The sequence below is a fragment of the Salminus brasiliensis genome, chromosome 20 (genome assembly GCF_030463535.1).
Source record: "Salminus brasiliensis chromosome 20, fSalBra1.hap2, whole genome shotgun sequence".
Taxonomy (NCBI): Eukaryota; Metazoa; Chordata; class Actinopteri; order Characiformes; family Bryconidae; genus Salminus; species Salminus brasiliensis.
In genome coordinates, this window is record NC_132897.1 from 33,295,683 (window position 1) to 33,317,724 (window position 22,042).

At 46.2% G+C, this 22,042-nt stretch overlaps 1 protein-coding gene across 5 annotated transcripts in view; it reads right to left on the reverse strand.

Annotated features, from left to right (window-relative positions):
* The window catches only part of unc5db (unc-5 netrin receptor Db), a 169,944-nt gene that overhangs the window by 78,026 nt on the left and 69,876 nt on the right, over positions 1–22,042 (reverse strand). For all 5 annotated transcript variants that reach the window (XM_072665227.1, XM_072665225.1, XM_072665228.1 and 2 more), the window contains exon 2: positions 15,890–16,102. In XM_072665227.1, the coding sequence (XP_072521328.1) occupies positions 15,890–16,102 (213 nt within the window). The remainder of the gene's footprint in view (positions 1–15,889; positions 16,103–22,042) is intronic.

The window sequence follows — 22,042 nt, forward strand, 5'->3', positions numbered from 1 at the left end:
ACTGAGAGTCGTTTTTGGGGTTTCTTTAGGCCTGGCTCACAGGACAGGAACGATCCAGTCAGGGTCATGTCGATCTCAAATTGATGTTGTTTGTCTTACAGTGTTTCATGGCTTTATGTTGTTATTATCTTGCTGTTTTTATCTAAAGTCTCAGAAGCTCAGGCTCAATATTTCAGTTTCTAGGAGACAGGATCTTCGGGTACTGTAGTACGTGTGATGTTTTATTCTGAGTGATTCTCAGAGTGTGGGGTCTACATCCTCAAAATAAAGGTGCTTCTGCAAAACGACTATTTGTTTCTAAGGAACCATGTCTAGAAAGTAGACGTCTCGTAGATGTCTAGAATGAGTGTGAAGAACCTTTTTATATAAGGTCAAAAGTCTTAAAACCGCCTTGCTCAAAGAACCCTTTGGAGCATCCTTGTTCTTAAGCAAATATGATGGCCGAGGGACAGTGAAATTTAGTGAAATCTGCCTGTTTATGTGTGGGGTCTTTTACAGTTTTTAGTGAGGGCCAGACCTTAGAAGATCCCACAGCACCATACTGATCTTCAGGACACCACCTTCAACCCCTCTATGACATTTAGCCTTGATATTCGCAACAAGAAGTTCTGATTTGGCCAAAAAAAATAAATAAAAAAAACCCAAACAAACAATTTTATTGGCAGGCCACTGGACTGCACCACATCGGCTGTCACTCAGTTATCCGTACCATATCGGTTCACTGATCTGAAAAGAAATCAGGGGTGGAGGGGTGGAGCACATTATGGGTGCTATGAATATGCATGAGAAGTCAAATGTGGCAAATGTCCACAGCATGAGATAGCATGTCTAATGTATAATTAAAACAAGAGAGAGAAAACTCAGAGTGAGATCTATTGGTAGTTCAGGAAAATAGTGACGCTCAACTGCTATTTGTGGAGAAACGAGCTCTTATAAACAACTGGCAATGACATCCTCCCCTCCTCCCCTCCACCCCGTCAAATGCGCCGCCTATAAAAGCAGTCCACTTACAGCAATCAAACAGCCTTTAATTCTTTAACTGTAGAACTAAGTGCTGGGCGGCTGACAGGTGCTATAAAGGTCTCGCTGTAGCTTGTGTTTCTTTGACACTCACTCCTATACGGAATCTGTGTGACCCTTGCTAAATGACTCATCCCATTCTTTTCCCCTCAATGTGTGTGTGTGTGTGTGTGTGTGTGTGTGTGTGTTTATGTGTGTATGAGTGTGTATGTGTATGCTCACTCACAATGGAGGACATGACATTTAGCTGAGGGGGATGCAGTAATAGTGCATTAATGTCATCCAGCATCGTGCTCTGATGGGCTCCCTACCAGCAGTGCGTGGCCTGTTCCTCGCGCGAACCCTCCTCCACCAAATGAACACTCATCATAACGGACACCGAGACCTCTTCGAACCGCAGCCCCAGCTCTTCCGCCCTTTGTGTGGAAAGCATCATGGGTAGGAAAAAAAAAAAGGCTATTCACCATCCAGAAACCCTATAGAGTTTAACTGGCCCGAAATCTGCAGTGCAGTATTGAGCGCTACCCCGTTATGTCATTGCATTTTCGGGGGTGGCAAAATAAACCGTGGGCATTTCTGCCTCCCAAGGTCTATCGATTCTGATTTCCTTAGACGTCACATGGTGTCACCTGACGTCCTTTTAAGAAGCTAAACCAAAGCAAGACTGCGGTCTTGACCAGAGGTCTCAATTTTCTTCGAGAACTGATGCGCATAACCTCGGCATAGCTGCTGATGACCAGCCATCCTTCACGGCTCAGGATGCAAACCTCGCCGTTAAGATTTCTCCTTGACGACGTTTGTAGAATTTGAACGGTTCTAAGGAGGCCACCCAGGTGCTTGAAAGTACAGAGTTAAAAGTAGAAGACCCTAGATGAGTTCTTCAGTTTATAACTCTGGAGGAACCTCCTAAGGTGCTTTGAGAAACCTTCAAACCCTTTCCTTAAAAGGTTCCTCAAAGCACCAACAGTTTCAAACTGAAGAACCACCAAAGGTTCCTCAGGGATCGTATACTTTTAACAGTGTACCTTTCATTTACCCATCGTAATTGGCTCTGGATAAGAGCGTCTACTAGAAAGAGTGAGCAGGGTGCTCCTGTATAAACCGGACCCAAATGACCTTCAAGGTGCAATGCCAAGGTCAATGGCATTATTAAAAAAAAAAAATTGAATAATGCTATGCTATGGTAGCTGGTTCAGAAAGGAGTGGTCCATTGTGGTCAACGTTATATCACTTATTGCTCACAGCTAACTGTACGCTCCCTCCAAAAGGGCATAACGTCAGGACTATCCACCGTCACCCACTTTTTTTGCTCCATCACGAGAAAACAGTAAGGTAACTCCTCAGGTAACTCCTCAGATCTCTGAAAGTGTCCTTGGTCCTTGGGGTAGTCTTGGGTACCTTATGGCCCTTAGGCCGATTTATCGATTATCTTTCCTGGCAGCACTTTTGGTGGGTACAACAAGACCTACCTGAAGTTCTGGAGATGTTCTGAACATCTAGAATGTCCCAATTTGGTTCTCTTCAAAGTGTCTCAGATTCTTCAATGCTTCAGCACCCCATCACCTTTAAGAACTGACTGTTCACCTGCTGCCCAATATGCAGATGCCACCCCTTGACAGCAGCTCACCATTGGTAGGTCATGAGGGTCCCCCGCCTTAGTCAAGTGTCTCTGGGAGAAGGCGCGATTGCCTGTGATCATGCTATTACAAACCCTCAGCTCAGGGATACGGCCGCCCAAACGGCAGGTGTGTCGAGCGAAATGAAGGGTGATGGCCCTGCACTCATCCCCCCTCTCTCTCACCTCCCTCCCTCCTTTGCAGTCAGCACACATTTCGGCTGTGGTAGTGGGCTGTGGGCTGGGGGGACTAACACATGTCAACACTGCCTCACGCATCTGTGCTCTGACACCTGTCAGCGAGCGGCCCGCGGTGGCTGGCTGGCCTGCCGGAGAGAGCTGGAGTGAGTCTGCAGGAGTGGAACAGTGGATCTGAGTTCTAGCAGAGAGGAGACGGCCCTGAAGTACTGCAGAGATGTGGGAACGACGGGAGCGGGAGAGGAAGAGCAGGGTGGGCGATTGAAGCATCTTCACTACTGCAATGTCTGCATTTTTAAACAGACAGGGTTTGAACATGAAGCTGAAGAGAACACACTCATGACCACTCGGAGGGTTAAACTGTCGGTCACTGGACGAAACTGGAGTGCTGGAGTGTGCTGGAGTAGAACCCTACTATGGTGAGCTGGTTTTCAGCTGTGCTAAGCTGGTTCTGCAGTCACAGGTTTCTAAGAGCTAAGCTGGGTCCACCATCAAAGGCTTATTTACACATTACCTGAATATGAACTGTGCTGGTTGAAGCTGGTTTGGTTGGTTTTCAGTAGTATTTAGCTGGTTTCTACTGTGCTAAGCTGGTTCTGGCATCCAGAGCTTATCTACACATGACTTAAATATTAACTGTGCTAAGCTGGTTTTCAAATGGGTTAAGCTGGTGTCCAGTGTGTTAAGCCAGTTTCTACAGTTAACATTACTTGTATATGAACCGTGCCAAGATGGCTTCTACTGTGCTAAGCTGGTTCTTGCATCAAGAACTTATCTACACATTACTTGAATAATAAGCTGTGGAGCTGGGTCCAAGTGTGTTAAGCTGGTTCCCAGTATGTTACGATAGTTCCCAGCGACTTCAGCTGGTTCCTAGTATGTTAAGCTGGTTCCCAGTATGTTAAGTTAAAACAAAAACATCAAAAGTTTATCTACACATGACTTAAATATTAACTGTGCTAAGCTGGTTCCCAAATGGGTTAAGCTGGTTTCCACAGTGTTAAGCCGGTTTCTACCGTGCTAAGCTGGAACAAAAGTCAAAAGTCTTTTTTTACACATGACTTGAATATTAACTGTGTAAATGGTTTTCAAATGGGTTCAGTTGTTTTGTATTTAGACATTGCTTGTATATTAACTGTGCTAGGCTGTTTTTTACTGGGCTAAGTTACTTCGTACAGCCAATGGCTTCTTTACACATTACACATTTTCCAAAATGCCACTGCTGTATTCAAATACCTGGTTAAATAAATATATACTAAGACGAGTTTGGATGTCTTATTCTGGAAGAACCGCATCTCATCCCACGAGGAGAAAAGAGAAAAATACATGTGAATAAATGAGGCTGGAGTCCTGCACTGTTTTACCTGCAGGCTCGTGAATAAAAAGGAAGGATGTTCTGATGCATTTACCTTGTCCCAACCAACCCCCGCACCTTACCTCCACCCGCCGGCTATTTAAAGCTGATTACATCTCACGCTGTCTGCTAGCGTACTAAGCTTAGCACAGGGCGGCTCTTGACATTGTGCAGATAATACACTTAAACCTCCGCTAATCAACGTGTAGATGTCCAAGTTATTGACCACCCCTGGACGTTTAAAGGTCCCGGGGTCAAAAAAACCAAGCGCCGGAAGGACAGGGGTTTTTGACGGGTAATTCGGAAAGTGTTACCCTATATTCCAAAGTAGATAAGTGGGGGAAAAAGGGAAAAGGGGGCTTTAGGGTCTCTATGCAGGTTAAGTCTGGTAAAGGACAGTCAGCAAATCTCAAGCATGTTCAGAGACACGGCTGCAAAACCACAAAGAGGAATTATAAAGCCTCTAGCTGTGACCTCCTCCTGCAAAGACGACTTAACTTTGCCTTGACTTTGCTAGAAAATCCCTGAGTGACAGTGGCGAGCCTCGCTTCCTCGCAAACACACAAATCCTAGCAAAGGATGGACAACAAATACTCTGTCGCAAATACTCTGCCCACTACATCATGTCCTTTAAAACCGGTCTTCCCAATCAAAAACAAGCAAAAAAGGCTATCCTACACACTGCGTTAAGTCTACCACTAACCAACTCTAGTAGTGACCTGCACTCACTACTGTGGAGAATAGTCCACCACCCAAATAACGTCAACATCCTATGGAGGTAAGGGGGTAGACTGGGGCTACAACAGACAGGCTACAGTCAGCCACTGTAAAAAGGTACAAGGCAGGTGCCTATACAGCAGGTAGAGTCCCTCTACCTCCAGGCTTTCGCTTCCAGCATGGGTTTAACCCGTAGACTTTAGAATTGAGCCCCTTCACCTCCCTGACCACATTACTCTAACAAGCCGCACCCGGATGCCTCGTCGGCCGTGGTTTCCGCGAAAGATGATCCACGAGAGACCCGCTGACGAGATTTAGGGGTGTAACAGCAGTGTACTTTCCTATTCCGATAAGTAATGAAATTGTTACTCCCTCAGTGCCAGTGCAGGGGCAACACAACTGGCCACATTCTCTGATAATGGACAGTAGAGCTCAAGGGGCCAAGAAATATACAGCAGTAATTCGAGCTCTCCCCTGACTGTGTTGAGATGAAGGGCCACTAACAAATGCATGTGTAGATATGCTGTAAAACTTGCTGTGCAACAATCCACACGATTTAGAGTTAGAGATGGATCGATCAGTGGCCAATCGCTGATACCGATTAGGGGTGTTTGCTTGCTCTGGTATTTTGATACCGGGCTGTGCCAACACCGTGGACGAGGCCTGCAACAGACTCAAGTATGCTTGAGTCCCCACGTCATTAAGCTCTACCAACGAACGGCTCGGTCAGCTAACCGTGCTGAGAAAACCAGGCCCAGCTCAGAGGCATAGGACTATTGACACCGTCACTATGACCAGAGGATGGCTGGCTCCAATCCCATCATGCTTAGCAACTCATCCGCAGCCGGGGCCCAGAGATCTCTCCAGGGTGGGTAGATGGTGCTTTCTCCCCACATCCCTCCAGTGCAATGCTGGTCAGCACTGGGGTCTGCTGACCGATGTATCAGAGCCAAGTACTAAGGTGCTGTCTGACTGCATATGTGTTAAAGGTGTGTGTTGGTCTTCCCCCTCCCAGTGCCAGGAGCACTGCATGTGATAGGGGGAGAATGTGTGTCTACATGGGTGGGGTAATAGGCGATCCAAATTGGTAAAAAATGGGAAATAAACTTGACGGATAAAAAGAGTTATGACGGATTATGAGATGGTGTTTCATCTATGTTGCTTATAGTAATACCTGACAATTCAATCATCCACGTCTAGGTGACATTCTTGACTCTTGACTACTTCACATTCATCCTCCAACTTCATCTTTAATGCATGTACAGTGAAAATATCAATTTTGCAGGGCATTGTAGATTCCAGTCAGTCTTTTTCATCTTCCCATATTGTACCGTGCATGGCAAAGTAATTCTTTTAATAACATCTACCCTTGAGAGCCTGTGCCGGCTTCATTTTTTCCTAGTGTATCTAAATCCAGTTCCTCCAAGGGTTTCCAGTGCACAGCTGCTCCCTCACGCTGTCCTCACCAGAAAGCGAACGCTCTGAAAGACAGAACCGTTACCGGCCGCTGTGCGTCCATTCCGGTTTCATGCGATGCGCTCCCACTCTCCCCTCCAGTAGATCCTCGAGCATGCAGCCTTAATTCCCAGCAATAGCTGTCATTAAGAGCAGAACTGGCTCCAGACGGGTCGGGCGGACGTGCACCAAAGGGAAAAATCATGCCACTGCTCGTTTGTCGCAGTCTCGTCTTGGCCGATCCTCTCCAGAGGGCCTGCGTTCGCAATGCGTCCGAAAATAGCAGTGCTGATGCGAGATCAGGTTTCCCACGTTCCTTATTGACCTTCGTCGCTGCGTGGCATGAGGCGGCGCTGATCCGGATCCAGACGATGAGATGCTGAGATGCGGCCTCAGGGGCCGGCGTTCGTAAAGCCTCTGCGAGTGCTGATTTAGGATTCGATTCCTCCCCATTTGTATTGATTTCAGTCGCTCAAGACTGGCCATGAAACAAAGCTCCTTAACTGAGATGCCTTTTGATTACCAGCCCAGGATCCATATTCATTAAGCACCTCGCAGCCAGAGTGCCGGACTGGGACCGGCTCGGTGTCCGTGCGGTCATAATTAATTTGAATCCAACAGGAGAAAAAAAACAAAAAAAAGCAAAAATCTCACCAAATAAGAAAACCTTGGCTGCAGCCTAAGCCAAAATGTACTGAGGTGCAAAGTGAAACAAAAAATTAAGTGCCGGAGTTTTAATTAGTTCTTGTTTCACTTTTATATAAATGATAATAATAAAGAACAAAGGTAACACTGTATTTCTAAGCACTTCTTCAATTCTGATTTTCATTACAGTCGGAATGATCTGTAATGTGTGGTATTTTTGAGACTTTACTACTGGCTGCTCCGATTGTTGCACCTCATTTAAAAAGCACTGTGAACTGACGTCTGAAAAACACTACTTAATTATAGACTCTGAGCAACAATGGGCACTAAACCTAGTCCTATATAAACACTTTTTCCCAATTTGACTAAGCTAAGAGCCATTTAACCATTCAAACGGTCCTTCGAGCTGAAAAGCTCCTATATAGAACCATTAGCTTAAAGTTAAATAAGCCCTTTTTAAGAGTGCGGGCGGATTTACTGCTGTCCATGGTGCTGAAAGCTCAAGCCAGCAATTCAGCACCCCTGTTTTGGACAGCCTCACTCTTAAAAACCTGCCCAAAGACATATGGCTGGAGAGCGGTGATTGAGTCACCTGGTCCTGACCACTGCTGCCCCCCACGCCAGCATAGTAACTCAGCAATAGATAGCAGTCAGACGGGTTCCTTGCTCCCAGCGGCTGTGTGTCGTACCAACGCTGTGTTGTTTCTGCCTTGTTATACTGCACTCGCGCTCTCTCTCCCCTTCTCAGGAGACTGAGGCCCAGGAGACGTTCCAGCTGACCCAGTTTCCCCTGCCCTCAGCTGCCCTTCTCCTAGCCTCTGCCTTCCCCCTCCCCTACATGCTACCTCTATCCTTGGTTGACATTTTCAGCACCTCGCTTGTGTTGTTTTCTGTTGGAGAGGCTGGCTTGTTTAATTAAAGTCGTTATGGGGTTGTTTCAGGTGAACTGCTCATGTCTCTCTGTCTGATTCTGCTCCTTCTGTAGACCATGGACCATGACTTACTAATTCACAACTCCTCTAGATACTCTGATACTCGAGCTCTGCTCTCTGGTGGAAAAGTTAAATGGCTTGGGTCAACACAAGGAAGGCTGGGTGATGTTCCATCAGACCAGGCTACAACTTTCCAGTCTGCAGCTGTCCAGTGGTTGTGAGCCAGAGTGACAGAAGAAGCGGAACCTGATGTCTGGCCATACTCCGTTTACCTCCTCTTTCCTATATAAGTGAACAATTTCTGTTCTGGGAATTTTACTTGCAGAATTTTTGCCCAGTTTCTGCCAAATTCCTGTCTGTCTCAGTCTGGGAGGTTGGATGAATGTGACCCTGAGTGTTAAGATCTCCAAAGGCCAGGTGAGATGCAGCTGCTTATCAATCATGGGCAAGTGCGGAGTTCCCAGCGGTGGCTTCATGTCCACCGGGGCCGCCATTCAACATTTGCTTCCAATTTGTCGGGCACAAGAGGGAGCCTTTGTGGGAACTCTGCTGAGCCGTGATAAGATTCACACTCCCCGGTGCTCCTCAGACACCCAGTGCAGTGATCAGGGCGCCGTTCCCCCTCCGCAAGCAATAAACCGTAATGGCACGACCCCCCACTGTATGGGTCTATGAGCCGCAGACGCGATTAAGCTCGTCATTTAGGGGCAAGAGGCGATGACAAGGGCACAGCGAGAGCTGCGGCCGTCCTTCCTTCATTCAAAAGTTTTCCTGCACATTTCACTGCTCCTCCGAAGTCAGGAACGATAGCTCTGCCGTGCAGCCCGACGCCGCAGTGTGAAAAGAGCAAACGCACAGCACTTCTGCAGCTCCTCCAGCAAACTGGATGATTTTTAGAGCTGATTGCAGCCGTAATTAGGTACCAGTGACATCTGGGCGCAGCGATCTCGCTCGCTCGGGTTTGAGTGGAGTGGAAACAGCTCTCGGAACAGAAATCGAGTGTCGGAGCTTTGACCCAGTCGCTGATTTCGGGCTGCTAATGTCCAGCTGAGGTGGAAAATACTCAAGTATTCCTGTGAAAAATCTATACCTACCTATAAAAAAAAGAATAACTGGGTGATATGACCCTAGATGATTACCTCGATTATGATTTGGGCTGCTCCAGTTGCTTAGCTGGCTTGGTGATTTGAGCTGACTTGTGATTTCACGTTGCTTCCATGTCGCAGACCGGAAACAGTGCAAAGTCACATGGGACGGGGGCTGCAAGTTCAAATCCTGAGCCTTGCTGCTTTTCAATCAGAGTCCAGAGTCGGAAAGAGCACAACCTCCCTCCTCTTAAGCAACGCTGGCCGGCACAGCCGCCTGCCAGCTGGTGTGGTGGAGGTAGGGATCAACAACGAGGTAACTCAGTAAGCGTAACCTTACATGCCAGCTTCAGGACAACATTAAATTCAGTAAATAAACAGACATTAGAAGCTGTGCGGGAAAAAAGAAAAACAGCCCTGGATATCGAAGTTTGTTTCCTGCAGAGATACACAGTTAAAAAATAAGTCAGAGACGTGTATGAAATATCCCCCTCGCCTCCGCCAGGTGCGAGACTTGGCCCACTTTAGTGGTGGTGAAAGCCAAAGTGATTCAGGCACCTGTGAAGAGAAGATACACTGGTAATGCAGGTCAGCTCGGGAATATGCATCATCTACTTAACGTATTTCTACAGCAGGCGCAGCTCGAAGGCCTGCAGAGGAAAATACACGCTGTAGCACCGTACGCTGCGGACTGCAGTCAACTGCACGCTCTGCCTTGTTCTCCTAATTGTAGCGTTGTGTGAGGAGGGCAGCACCAAGAGTGCCAAGGCAATTTAGAGTACGAGAGATATACTGGCAAACTAATCAACTGTAATTAGCGGTGACTGAGGCCATTATACTCTACTGCAGAAATGGATTCTTCAACATCGGGAGCTGAGTGCTTGAGAAGGCTGGTGACGTCGGAGTGCATTCAAGGCCAAGGGGCTGTAGAAATGAGGTTTCGCATTATAGGTAGTTGTAGATGGGGAGGTGGGGCGATGTAAGCACTATCCGAGTTCTCTAAACTCTTATTAATCCCGTGCGAAATGATCGACGTGAGTGACCATTCTAACGTATCCTGTGGAGGAGGCATTGAGGAACTCTGAGGAACTTTGAGATCATTGAGGAACTTTTGGAAGTTCTTAAGGTGCTTCTCATGAGGGGAGATCTTGTACCTCGTAAGGTGTTCCTCAAGGATTGCATACTTTCAAAGTTGTTCAATACTCAAATCAAGAAGACAAGCCATGTAGTACATGTAGTGTAGCCTATAGCTATAGTCGTTTTACAGACCTCCTGTAGTAAACCTACCCATGTCCACAAAGGGCTATAGACCATACTTGGGTGTCTCCAAAGGTGCCCTACATTACACACACTGCCAGAGTGTGGAGTCCTAGTACACGCTAAGAAATCTACTCATATCACCCCGATACTGCATCAGCTGCACTGGCCTTGCTCGGCCTTGCACATACATACTACTACTTCTTCATGCAAGCAAAGCTCCTCTGATTCTGGTCCCCTGCCTGTTCTAGATTCAGGCTTTCCTCTATGGGTGGCAAGTCTTTTAGAGTTCCTCCCTTACCCTTTGAAACTCCTTCTTCCATTCGCTGCTAATTAGTGCACTATGAAGTGGTGTACAGGATCCCTCATTAGAAAACCCTGTCATTTACTTGTATTTACGACTGTGGTGTGAAAGTAAAGTATATTCCTGAATTCTTGCCTAACGCTGCTTTAAGTGCTAGCAGCCTCCCCCGGTGAAGAATTCTCTTTCTTTTAAATGTCTTCTGCTGGTCTCGAAACTGGCGGGTCCCCGACCACCCAAGGGGGTACTTGCTAATCAGGGAAGGGAATTTCTTCACTCTAATCTGATGGGTGTTTTAATGCCTCCTGAAAGACACTGTCTGAATAATAGATGAGGGGCCTGACTTTCTCAAAACATTAACAAATAAATTATTAACACCCACGTGATAACGTAGCTAATCCTGGCGGCTGCTGTTATCAGTGACGGTCCTGAATCTACAACGAAACATTAATCTCTGATTAGAGTCTCGGCCAGATAAGACAGCTGGCCCTAATTAACTCCGTTTCATGTATTATTAAAACACTGGAAAAATATTTCCTTTAAATGAAAACGGCTGTTGGTCATAGTAAGACAGTGTGCCAGTATTCATGATAGTATGATGAGCATTCAGAATTTAGTTTGAATCTATTATGAGATTAGAACTGTTGACTCATTCTAAGAAATGGGGGCCATTTCCACATTTTCATCAAGAGCAAAATCTTAACCAAACATTTTTTTTTTGGGGGGGGGGGGGGTGGGAATTGAACATTTCCCTCTCTCAAGTAAAAAAATCCTTATTAATAATCTAATTTGATTTAGACATGGGAGATAAAATTACTCCTAAATGGCTACATTTCAGCAAGTGGTCAAGTTCCTGACTTTTTAAAACAATTTAAAACGATTTTGCGTGACGGGGTGGTTAAGTTGAGCCTTACTGACACTGCCGAACATGAAAAAGCAACAGAAACAACGTAAATAAATAACAGAACCAAGTCACGCGACATTTATAAACTAAACAAGCTGGTGTGACGGGGTGGTAAATCAAACTGTGGCATACACAAATCACCACATTTGAACACAAAGTAAGGTTTTATTTGTAATAAATATAGATCATATGATATATGATCCTATCCTGGAAATAATAAAGGTTTGATTAAACAAAAAGAAGAAACTTATTTTAGATGGAAAATGTGATGTTGGCAAATACAGACATGTGAAATTGACTAAAATGTACTAACAAAAAAATATTTTTTGATTTTTGTACCATTACACAAACATGATAGGGAAATATTTATTATTATATACACCCACATACACAATACCAGTCTAAAGTTTGGACACATGGGTATCCAACATAGTTAGGATGTCGCGGCTGGACGGTTTTTATATAGACCTTGTACGTTGAACTGAAAGTAGATGGGCATTTCTACCCACACCCTGCCACGGTCCTACAGCTTAGGCCTTCTTAAGAACACCCCCAGCCATAATACCCAAAAAGAATAGAAAGACGACTTCCCCTAGCTTCCCCTGGTAAGATTAGATAGTTAGCTTTGTGCTAACAGCATCAAGCTAATCTGAGTTTTTCAGGTTGGGTAACTATCTCCCTCTGAAGGGCTGAGTAATGCAGTAATGGTGATCACAGCTAACTACTAGCATTTAGGTTTACCAAGTAGTGCACCAATTAGCCATTACATTAAAACCACCAGCAAAACAGATCTGACCAGTCGACAAGAGCATCCACAGCCCCTAGGCGCCCATGATCTTTATCAAGGTGCCTCAGATTCTTACACTTGCCTGTATTTCCTTAATATGTCTATCCCTTGACGGTTGCCATTGGAACCAGAAAACCACATGTTCTTCACTTCAGCTCTCAGTGGTTTCAATCTTATGGCTGACTGGTGTAACTCCAACCCAGCACAAACAAAATGTTCCCCACCAATGGTGTAATAAGCACAGATGCTCTAATGCGAGTCCATCTTTGCTAACTTTCACTCCTACAGTAACAGCGTTCCTCCATTCGCTTCGTTCTACCAATTGTCCACCCCGAAGAAATGGCTTGAAATTGTCAATTTAGGTGAAGATTGCTGCAGACGCCACATTCGCCTCCACTTAACACCGTCACCTTGGTAATTGGTGCCTTATTCTGCCTGGTTGGACTGTCCTGCCTCCCCCATATGCTGACTAAACTCAAGGGCATTGGCAGCCTGCTTTATCAGTGTCCAGGTCTCATCTGGCCCGCTGGTAAATAAGAGATCCTATCAGCTGCTTGCTATGGCACTGAGGGCCCGTGTCCTAATCAATAAAGTCCAATTCTTTGTAGATCTGTGCCTGCGATTAGCGCCTCGCTCTAATCCAATCCCCCATTTTTGTCGTCCATTACGCTGTGGCAGCGGCAGGCGCTGTAAAGGGTGTCATTATCGGAGGTTATGAGTTTAGCTTTGATATAAAGCCACTCTTCTCGCAGGCTGAGGAGCGCCGGTTTCCGCGGCTCTTTTAATTGCAAATCCACTCGAAGCCTCGGCTGGCACATTTCATCGCCTAGGCAACACCGCAGGCCAGGGTGAGGGTGGGAGTATTTATTTTCAAGAAAGGCAATGACCACTCTTGATGATACAGCCAGACAGAGCAGAACCAGAACCAGAACACAGTAATTGGACAACGCATCAAATCTGCCATTAAAACCTGTATGTGGTGATTTTTAGATCGGGATAAAATCGTCCGCAAATGCCAAATGCGTCATGTTAATTCCTCCCTCGTTTAATTAGAATAGCTTTAGAGACATAAATGCAGCTGCAGAAATATACCAATTATGAACAGTTATGGAATCAGAACGTGTAAATAAATCAATTAAAAACCGAGCTCTTTTAGGTATGCTAATGAGCTAGCATCTGTTAATTTACTTTTAAATAAAAAAAGTAACTATATATCATATACTACAATGCAAAAGTTTGAGATCATTTTTACTATATATATATATATATATATATATATATATATATATATATATATATATATATATATATATATATTGAATAATTTAGGCTAAAATCTAACAAAACCTCACCCCACCTGTTTATATGTATTTAATTTGAGGTAATTATTTAAAAATGTTATACAGTGGACCTACAGATCTGACCCTTGTCAAAGGTGCTCAGGTCTTCACGCTGCCCATTTCTTCACACCCAACACGTCGACTGTTCAGTACCCGCCAGACCACCTCAAACACTGTTCCAACATCATCAACCCAATTCACTAATTCTGAGAAAACTTTCTTCGCCCTCATGTCCCCCCCCCGCCCCCCCCCCCCAAAAAAAAACAAACATTCAGGCCAGAAAATCACCCGAGCCCTCCCTATCCCTATCCCCGTTATCAGTCGCCCAACAATTTCACAGCACAGCAATCGCACAATAATGAACTTCCACAAGCAATTAAGAGCCTCTTCCTGCCGCGGAGGCTTCATGAATGCGAGGCAGCCAGCCTTCCTTTCTTTGCCTCCGTGCAAACTAATCACAGCACATTTCACTGAGGCTGTTGGATTAGTTTGTGTTTTCTTCTGGAAATCCCTGCAGGAAATCTCGCTCTCATCAGAACGCCGTTGTGTTCGTTTCTCCGACACCGTCGCTGATTGGAGCTAAATTGCTTGAAACATGACCGCTTTTTGTGCACAAGCTGCAAAAGACATAAAGACATGCCATCGGAACTTCTCGAAAGGTGCCGTCACAGCTTTGGGTTTATTTTGTTTTTTGTGAATGGCGCACCTGACAAGACCGGAGGAATCAAAGTACATAAACAAGTTGGGACCCAAGTGGAAAGAGAGCAGGAAAAATTGACAGGTTAAAAGGGAATAAGGGGATTTGACAACTTCGCAGGCTTCAAGAAGAAGGTGGCAGGTGTTATTTACTGGCGTTCATCAAGTGAAGGCGAGTAAGTGCCAGAAATAAACTCAAATGGGGAAGTTAGCAGCACGTCAGCAGTGCTTATGGCTTTACGAGGTTTTCTGGATTCGGTGCTACTGCACGGATATGGAGCTTGGCGTGGAAGCAACAGCTGAGCACCAAAAGCCTCGTTCCACCTGTGGGGCTGAACGGCTCACTGCAAAAATGAAGTCTTGAGTGAAAACTCTTTTAAAAGGAGCCTACTTTGAAAGTACTATAGTAATATCATCAGAATAATGAGCGTATATTTAACGTCGTTTGACTGTCGACCGATAACGATCTGATCTTTGTGTGTCTCTATGAATAATGCAGCCCAAAGCTCTGCTGTCTATAGTGTTTAATGTCTTACAGTCCAGTCTAACTGACCTACCCGACCTCTTAGCTCAGGTGTGCATTAGCATTAGCCTCCTCCTCGGTTCTGAATGCACCGTTCTGAGCCGGTTTAGAACCAATGAGGGAAGAGTGGTTCTCTGGCTTGTAGAACAGAGCATTTCCACCATAGTCTGCTTTCTAAGAGCTGGGAGGAACGCGTTAGATCTTCCCACATGGACCTAACGGAGTAGGGTCCACACTGGGTGGTTTCGGCAGCACTTGGAGGAGAACACCAACTGCCAGTGCTGTTAGGTTAACAGTGTGTTGAGTGATGGGGAAGACTTCTGACCATGCATGACTGTGGCATCACTGGATATTGAGCTCATGACCTCCTGATAAGGCCAATGCTTATTCTGTATTTTTGTTGTTGTTTTTTTTGTTTTTTTTAAAGCCATCAAGCTGACAACAGCTGTTCAATCAGTTGTTCTTGTAGGAAGCCCTGACCTGCACATTTCAGTGATTACCCTGCTCCCTATGAGTCTGTTAAATGGCAGAGCTGGGGACCTGGTGCTTTCCTCGGAGCGTGTTGGCTGCCTTGTGATGGTTGGGAAAGTTAAAAAAACAGCCAGTGGCTGAATTCACATGTATCTAGTGTCGGGGGCATTGCTAGCGCTATAGGGAGCTATAAACGGGTGGTTTAATTGGCAGTATGAAATAAATAAGTAGAAAAATTGACGTGTTCTGTTGTTTGTGTAGAAGTGTGCAGATGTCGGCCTGTTAGCTCTCTCGTATTGTATTTCCAGGTACTGATTTAGCAGCACCTCATAGTAGCCCTATTTCACAAGTCATCTTCAGTGGCTAATTGCCTAAAGTCTGTCATATTACAGCATGGATAATTCACCCAGAACCACTTCCAAGAAGCACACTCACCTCCCTCCTCAAAGCCTGGCTGGCTGAGGAAAGGTGCGGCCTGACGGTTCTGCTGTTAAATGGGGTGCGTGATCTATTGCTAGCTGGTGTACCACCACCATCATCACCAGACCAGAAGCAGCAGTATGCAGACAGTACAAGTACAAGTACATACCAGTGTCCTGGTCCATGTACTCTTGGGAAGTATGCTGGTTCTGATGGACCCAGTCCCCGTTGCACTTGAAGAAAATCTGAAGGGCGGGAGCGGCGCGGCACCGCAGCCTGATCGGGTTGCTCTTGATGATGTAGGCGTCCTCCGGCTCCTGCAGGAAGTGAGGTAGAGTCCCGCCCACCGAGGGAGCATCAGGAGCAGCATCCCCTGCAGTTCCTGCGGAAGGAGAGCCGGTTAGTTTCTGTCGGGTCACGTTTTTACATCAGTTAACTAAAAGCTGACAGCGGACGATAATTAGACGCTCTTTCTTGCTCATCAACCTTGAGAAAAACGTTCCAATTCAGGCGCTCAGAGTCCTACGTTTTTCGTCCTCTTTTTCCACATTGTAAATACGATAATTTCCCTTTGGGCCGCGTGCCATTGATTTCTGTTAACAGGCCACAAAATGAAGAATATCAGCAGAACAAATGGAGCCCTATTTTATTTTATTTATTTATTTATTTATTCATTCCCCCCCTCTCGTCCACAGAAGACGAGGTGCGGCCTACTCCGGGCGAGGGCCTGATGAATTGAAAAGGCATAAGCAAAGGCAGGAAACGGAATGCTTTGTGTTTGACTGATGAGCCCGAATGCATCTCATCTCGTGGAGGAGAACGGCCCTTCCAGTATCGAGTTCCAGGACTGTGTACACATTCGAGGGTAGGTTATTGTATTTTGATCAAATATAAATAATCACGGAGGGAGAGCGAGACAGCAGAGAGCAGAGAAAAAGCGAGAGAGAGAGAGAGAGAGACACACACACACACACACACACTCACACACTCACAACAGGCTACAGAGAAGCTCATTCCAAAGACAGCAGATGAGATTCTGGCGAAAACAAGGCGGCCGTTCAAAACCCAGCCTCTCTTCCTTCCCCGTTCCAATCTCGGCATTTCTCTAGAGGGCAGAACAACAAGGAACAAGACGGCTGTGTTCATGCCATCTTGGGGATTCACGCTGGAATAAAACCGCCAGCCCATCAACGCTGGCTGGAGAGCGCCTGATAGAGCTAAGCCTGTCAGTGGCGGGAAACCAAAAAAAAAAAAAAAAAGAAAAACACACAAAAAAAAGCCCGGAAAGTCATTATACTGCCACCAAATCCAATTCTGCCCACTGCTACCCAATAGAGCCACAACCTCCCACGTTTCTTGCGGCTTTAAATGGGTAAACAAGACGATGACCACGTTGCATTTGCACACCCACAAAAGATCGGTAGTAGTACTTATTATTGCTAACACGTATAACCCCAACAGAGTGAAGAGTGCTTCTACAGAGCTCACACTGTATCACTGACTGCATTTCCCAGTCAGTCCGAAAGCGAGCACTGGTAAATACCATTGATAAAAAAAACATTTATCGGCACCAAGAAGCACAACAGAACATTTATTTACATGGGAAAATACAGGGCCTAACCAAGAAGTGCTTCAAGCACCCAACCTCCACCTTTACTTTTTTTCTGGATGTCGCTTCTCACCACCAGCCACGTCTTCCCAAACCACATTTAATAGCCACTTAACATTCACCAAGCACCAGGAGTTAATGTGTTTTCGAGCATCGGGATAATATCTGGATAAGGCCGGGCCATATAAACGCATCCAGGAGGTAGACGCTCTTATCCAGAGCGACTTACAAAAGTGCTTTGCTATTTAACCAAGAAAAACCTCAGCTAGTTTGAATAGGCAAAAGTTTCAAAGATCCTCTAAGTTTAGACTAATAAGGAGACCACTCTGAAGAGGGGAAGCTCGTTCCACCACTTTGGTGCCAGGACAGAAAAAAGCCTGGATGCTTGTCTTCTGTGGATTTTGAGGGATGGCGGGTCGAGCCGAGCCGTACTTGAAGCTGGAAGGGCTCTTGGTGCGGATCGGCTTTTGACCACTGCCATCAAGTACGGAGGGGCTGTCTGGTCCTTTTTGGGCTTTGTAGACCAGCGTCAGTGTTTTGAATCTGATGCGGGAAGCAGCTACAGGAAGCCAGTGAAGAGAGAACGCAGCAGTGGAGAGACATGGATGAATTTAGGAACGTTGAAGACGACCCTGATGGTGCGCAGAGGGAGACCAGCCAGAGGAGAGTTGCAGCAGTCAAGTCTTGAAGTGACGAGAGACTGAACGAGCACCTGGGCGACTCTCTAGACAGGAAGGGTCAAATTCTCCGGATGTTGTACAGGAGGAATCTGCATGACCGAGTTACGTTTGCGACATGACTTGAGAACGATAACTGAATGTCATAACTCCACTTACTGCGAAGAGTCCTCAGTAGTAGTCTGATGAAAGATGAAGGTGCTCTTTCCCTTCTAAAGGTCTACCAGGTCTTGTCCTATTTGAAAGCATCCGTTTGAAAGTTTTTCCTTTTCCTGGAAGCCTCGGTCCTTCTACAAGTGGATCATCTTTGAACCGCTCCTCCAAATCCCTGAGAAATAAAGAACTTGCTTCATCACCGTTTGACGGGAGATTTAATAAAGGGTGGTCTCTGACTTGCGCACAGCACCGAATATGCAAATATTTTGACTGGACATCGGAAAGTTTCTCTCGATCTCCTGCCAGCAAAACTCTGCTACAACTGTGAAACGCTGAAGCTGGTGGGCGACAGAGAGAGAGGCGAAATAAATACAAATAAATAAAATAATAAAGCTGAAACTTTCAGTTCAGCACAGCATGTTCTCACCTACTGCTGCGCTGGCTGGCTGGCTGCCCGCCCGCCCATCCGCCACACTGTGTATTCCATCCCTCTGACCTCGGACTGACTGTGTAAAGCCCTGCGCCTCGGCCAGCCCTAATGAATACAGACAGCTCACTATCATGCGGGCTCTGCGGTCTCTTTCGCTGCCATGCTCCGATTCACACTATCTGGGCTAGACTCGAGTGTAAAGCATCAAACGGAGCGGCACGCGAGTAGCCTGGCCACCTCTCGGCATCTGGTTCTCAGTTCCCCAAACGGTTCCCAAGCGGTCGGACTGATAAAAATGGTTCTTCTATGGCATCGCTCGAAGAACGAGCGCAGGAATTTCTTGCCATCAGCGGTCGGAGTCGGAGGGAGCACAACTGGCCGTCTTAAGCGGTGTTGGCCGGCACAAGCATCCGTAAGCTGATGCGATGGAGCTGGGGACCAGCTGGGACAGAGGCCTTACCCTTTTAGTGTTGGGAGCACTGCTAGTGCTAGGGGCAGGTAGAGGTGTGTTCCCGAAAAAAAAAAAGAATTTTGCAAGTGCAAGAATTTCACGCTGAATACCTTCCAGAAACCAGGAAGAGGGTTCGATGCCATTCACAGAAGAGGGACAAATGTCAAAATCTGCATTTCCATCAAGCATCCTCTCAGCAGGCCATCAGAACTTCTTCTGGGCGAAGTACGATCTGCTCTTTTCCTGACCAAAGAGCGAAATGGCATCGTGTGAAACTCTCAGAAGTAGCAAACACGAGCGAGAGCTGTCTCTGAAAGCCATCTTGACTTCAAAAGTATCCCGTGTGTCTTCATACCTGCTTTATGTGCAGAAGCACCGGGGTGGGGGAAACGCCAACAGACCGGGAACATCACGAGAGCATGCGGCATGCGTCGTCCCAAGGGTGATAAGGAAGCAACCAAATCAGATCAGAAAGTGAACAACGCTGGCTGGGATTTCAAAGTTCATGCCATAAAGCGCTAAGCTGACTCTAAATAATTCAGAACATTAGTCTTCTTCCTGTTCCACCTGCCTTTGTGTTTCTACCACCTCCGTCTCAAAGGAGACCAGAACTGTGGCAGAGAGCAGAGGGGAACTTTTTTCTTTTTTTTTTTTTAAAGCATTCTAGTCAGGTGCGGAATATCTAACTCCAGCGGTTGCACGGCTTTCTCCATTCTGCATTACTCATTTCATTACAAACCACAACAGAGCTCTTGGAAATTAGATGCTAAAATTGTATAATGTTCTAATCTGGGTCTCGGCCCCGCTGGGAGCACAGAAAGCTTACCTACGATGTCCGAGCCAATTACGCTGTGGGAGTCCATGTGAAAACACTGCTGATATTTTAAAAAAGGTATCAACTAATCCTGGCTCAATTGTCAGCGCCGGCTCCGCTTGAAGCGAATTCGCTCGCGCCGTCAGCTAGGTGTCAACGTTCACGTGAGGTTTTACGTTCTCACGTGACATCTATAGGTCTGAGGTTTCCTTTTTTTGTATTCCTCCCCCCTTCATAGTGGATTAGACGAATACTGCATGGAGAGAAATCCCTGCGAGAATGAAAGCCCTGCTGCCTTTGATTTGTTGGCTCTCAAACCATTTGGAAATGATTATTATTCATCCAGAAGCTGATCTGATCCAGGCCTACGTACTTCATTATAAGCTGAGTAGGATGATACCGGTCAATTTCCATGTGATTTAGCTTTTTAAAAAAAGCGTGATTATACTTGTAAGACTGCTTTTTAAGTCTAGCACCGAGTGGCAGGCACCACTCCGCGGCAGATGGTAGGCATCAGGGACGGTGCCAACACTCTGAGCTCGGGCGCCCTTGGAGTACCTTTGAAACTTGCTTCCCCGAAAGTGAAGCGCTCTCTGGCTTGAAGTCGTAGCTGCCGATCGAACACAGTTGCAGCTTCCATCAGGTCCTTTTTTTTTTCTTTATATGATCGCAGAGGAATCCAGTGTGCAAGAAAAAGGTGGACAGGCGACCCGGGCGAATGACAATCCGAAAATTGTTTCGCTAGTTATAGGCGGGGAACAGAAGAAAAGGAGTGGGTGGGGGCATGACCTGCGGCCAAAATTCATTTTCTTCAGCGTGACAGCGAGCAGCCTCGCGTCCCTGCGCACCTCATTCTCGACAGATGACTCGCTCCCTCGCTGCCTGTGGATTTGCATGTTCTCGAGTCACCTAGCTGACAGGTACTCATTTGCAGGCAGTATTTCCCCTTGCTTAAGTCGTTAAGTGAATCTGATAGCGGTGTACCGTGGAGCACCGCAATGAGCCTCTTTTGTATGTCAAGGTTTCTCTCGTTTCTACGCCTTCGTCTTGTTTTTCTGAGCGGCACCCTCCGAGGATAAGCAGCCTGATTGGCCGACGCACTCAGTCACAAAGTCGAAATGAGAAAAACAAAACCCGTGCCCGAGTTCTCCGCTGCCGTATCAAATCACGGGCGCTCGCTCCTTCTCGTTTCCTTTACTATGCAGACGACAGAAGGAATCACCTGAAATTACTGGCTGGAAGCACAGCCTTAGACTTGCCTTCACCTTAACTCCCCCTCACGATGAATTAAACATGGTCAAACAAAGTCGTCCGCTGATGTAGCGCTTCTGTCCCGTCACTGAGCTTGCAGTAGCAGGGCTCTTTTTAAAAATGTAGTTATATACCGGTCAGATGGTTCGGCTCTGAAGGTTTGTCCAGAGCAACAAGCGACCAGTCACTTTCTACGAGGGTTCCCTCAGTAATTTCATTGAGAAATGCAGAGAGATGCTAATACATAGTATATGGTTCCTTAGAGAACCAAAAAGGTTAAGTCAAACAACTCTACCCATCTTTGGTATCATATAGTAGTAGTTCTCAAACTCTCAAAGCTCTGTAAGAACCTGCAAACGGTCCACCTGATTTGCTCCAACCCAATTCAAAACACATAGGGACTGAGCTAACATATGGACCACTAGGAGGTTTGAGAACCATTGCTAGGTTTACATAGAACCTTTTCCCCTTGCCCAAGAGTCTAGCATGACACGTGTACTGAGCGTAAGGCTTGTTTAGGTTTTACATCGAGTCTTTTTGTACCAAAAGGGATTTTAAGAAAACCACGTTTGGTGCCCTGTCCAGGGGGCATGGGGTCGTTTCTGCCCTGTGCCCATTCATTCCGAAAGGTTCTGGACCTACAGTGACCACACTGACCTCATTTTGTATGCCGTTCCTCGACTTATCATTTATTTATCGACTTATTTTTATTTTCCTTCTTTTCTGACACTGATTTGCGGCAGCGTAACCAGAAGCCTCCCCTCTCCTAAGGAAGAGGACGGCAGCGATGCCGGAAACATGGAATCCATTGGGCTGCTGGACCTCATATGAATTTACATTATGGAAAAAAACATGGTAATTATGTCGAGAGCTCGGTTCGCGGCGCGCGCGGTGAAGGATGAAGCCGATTTTTATCCAAGCCTGTTCGTGCTGA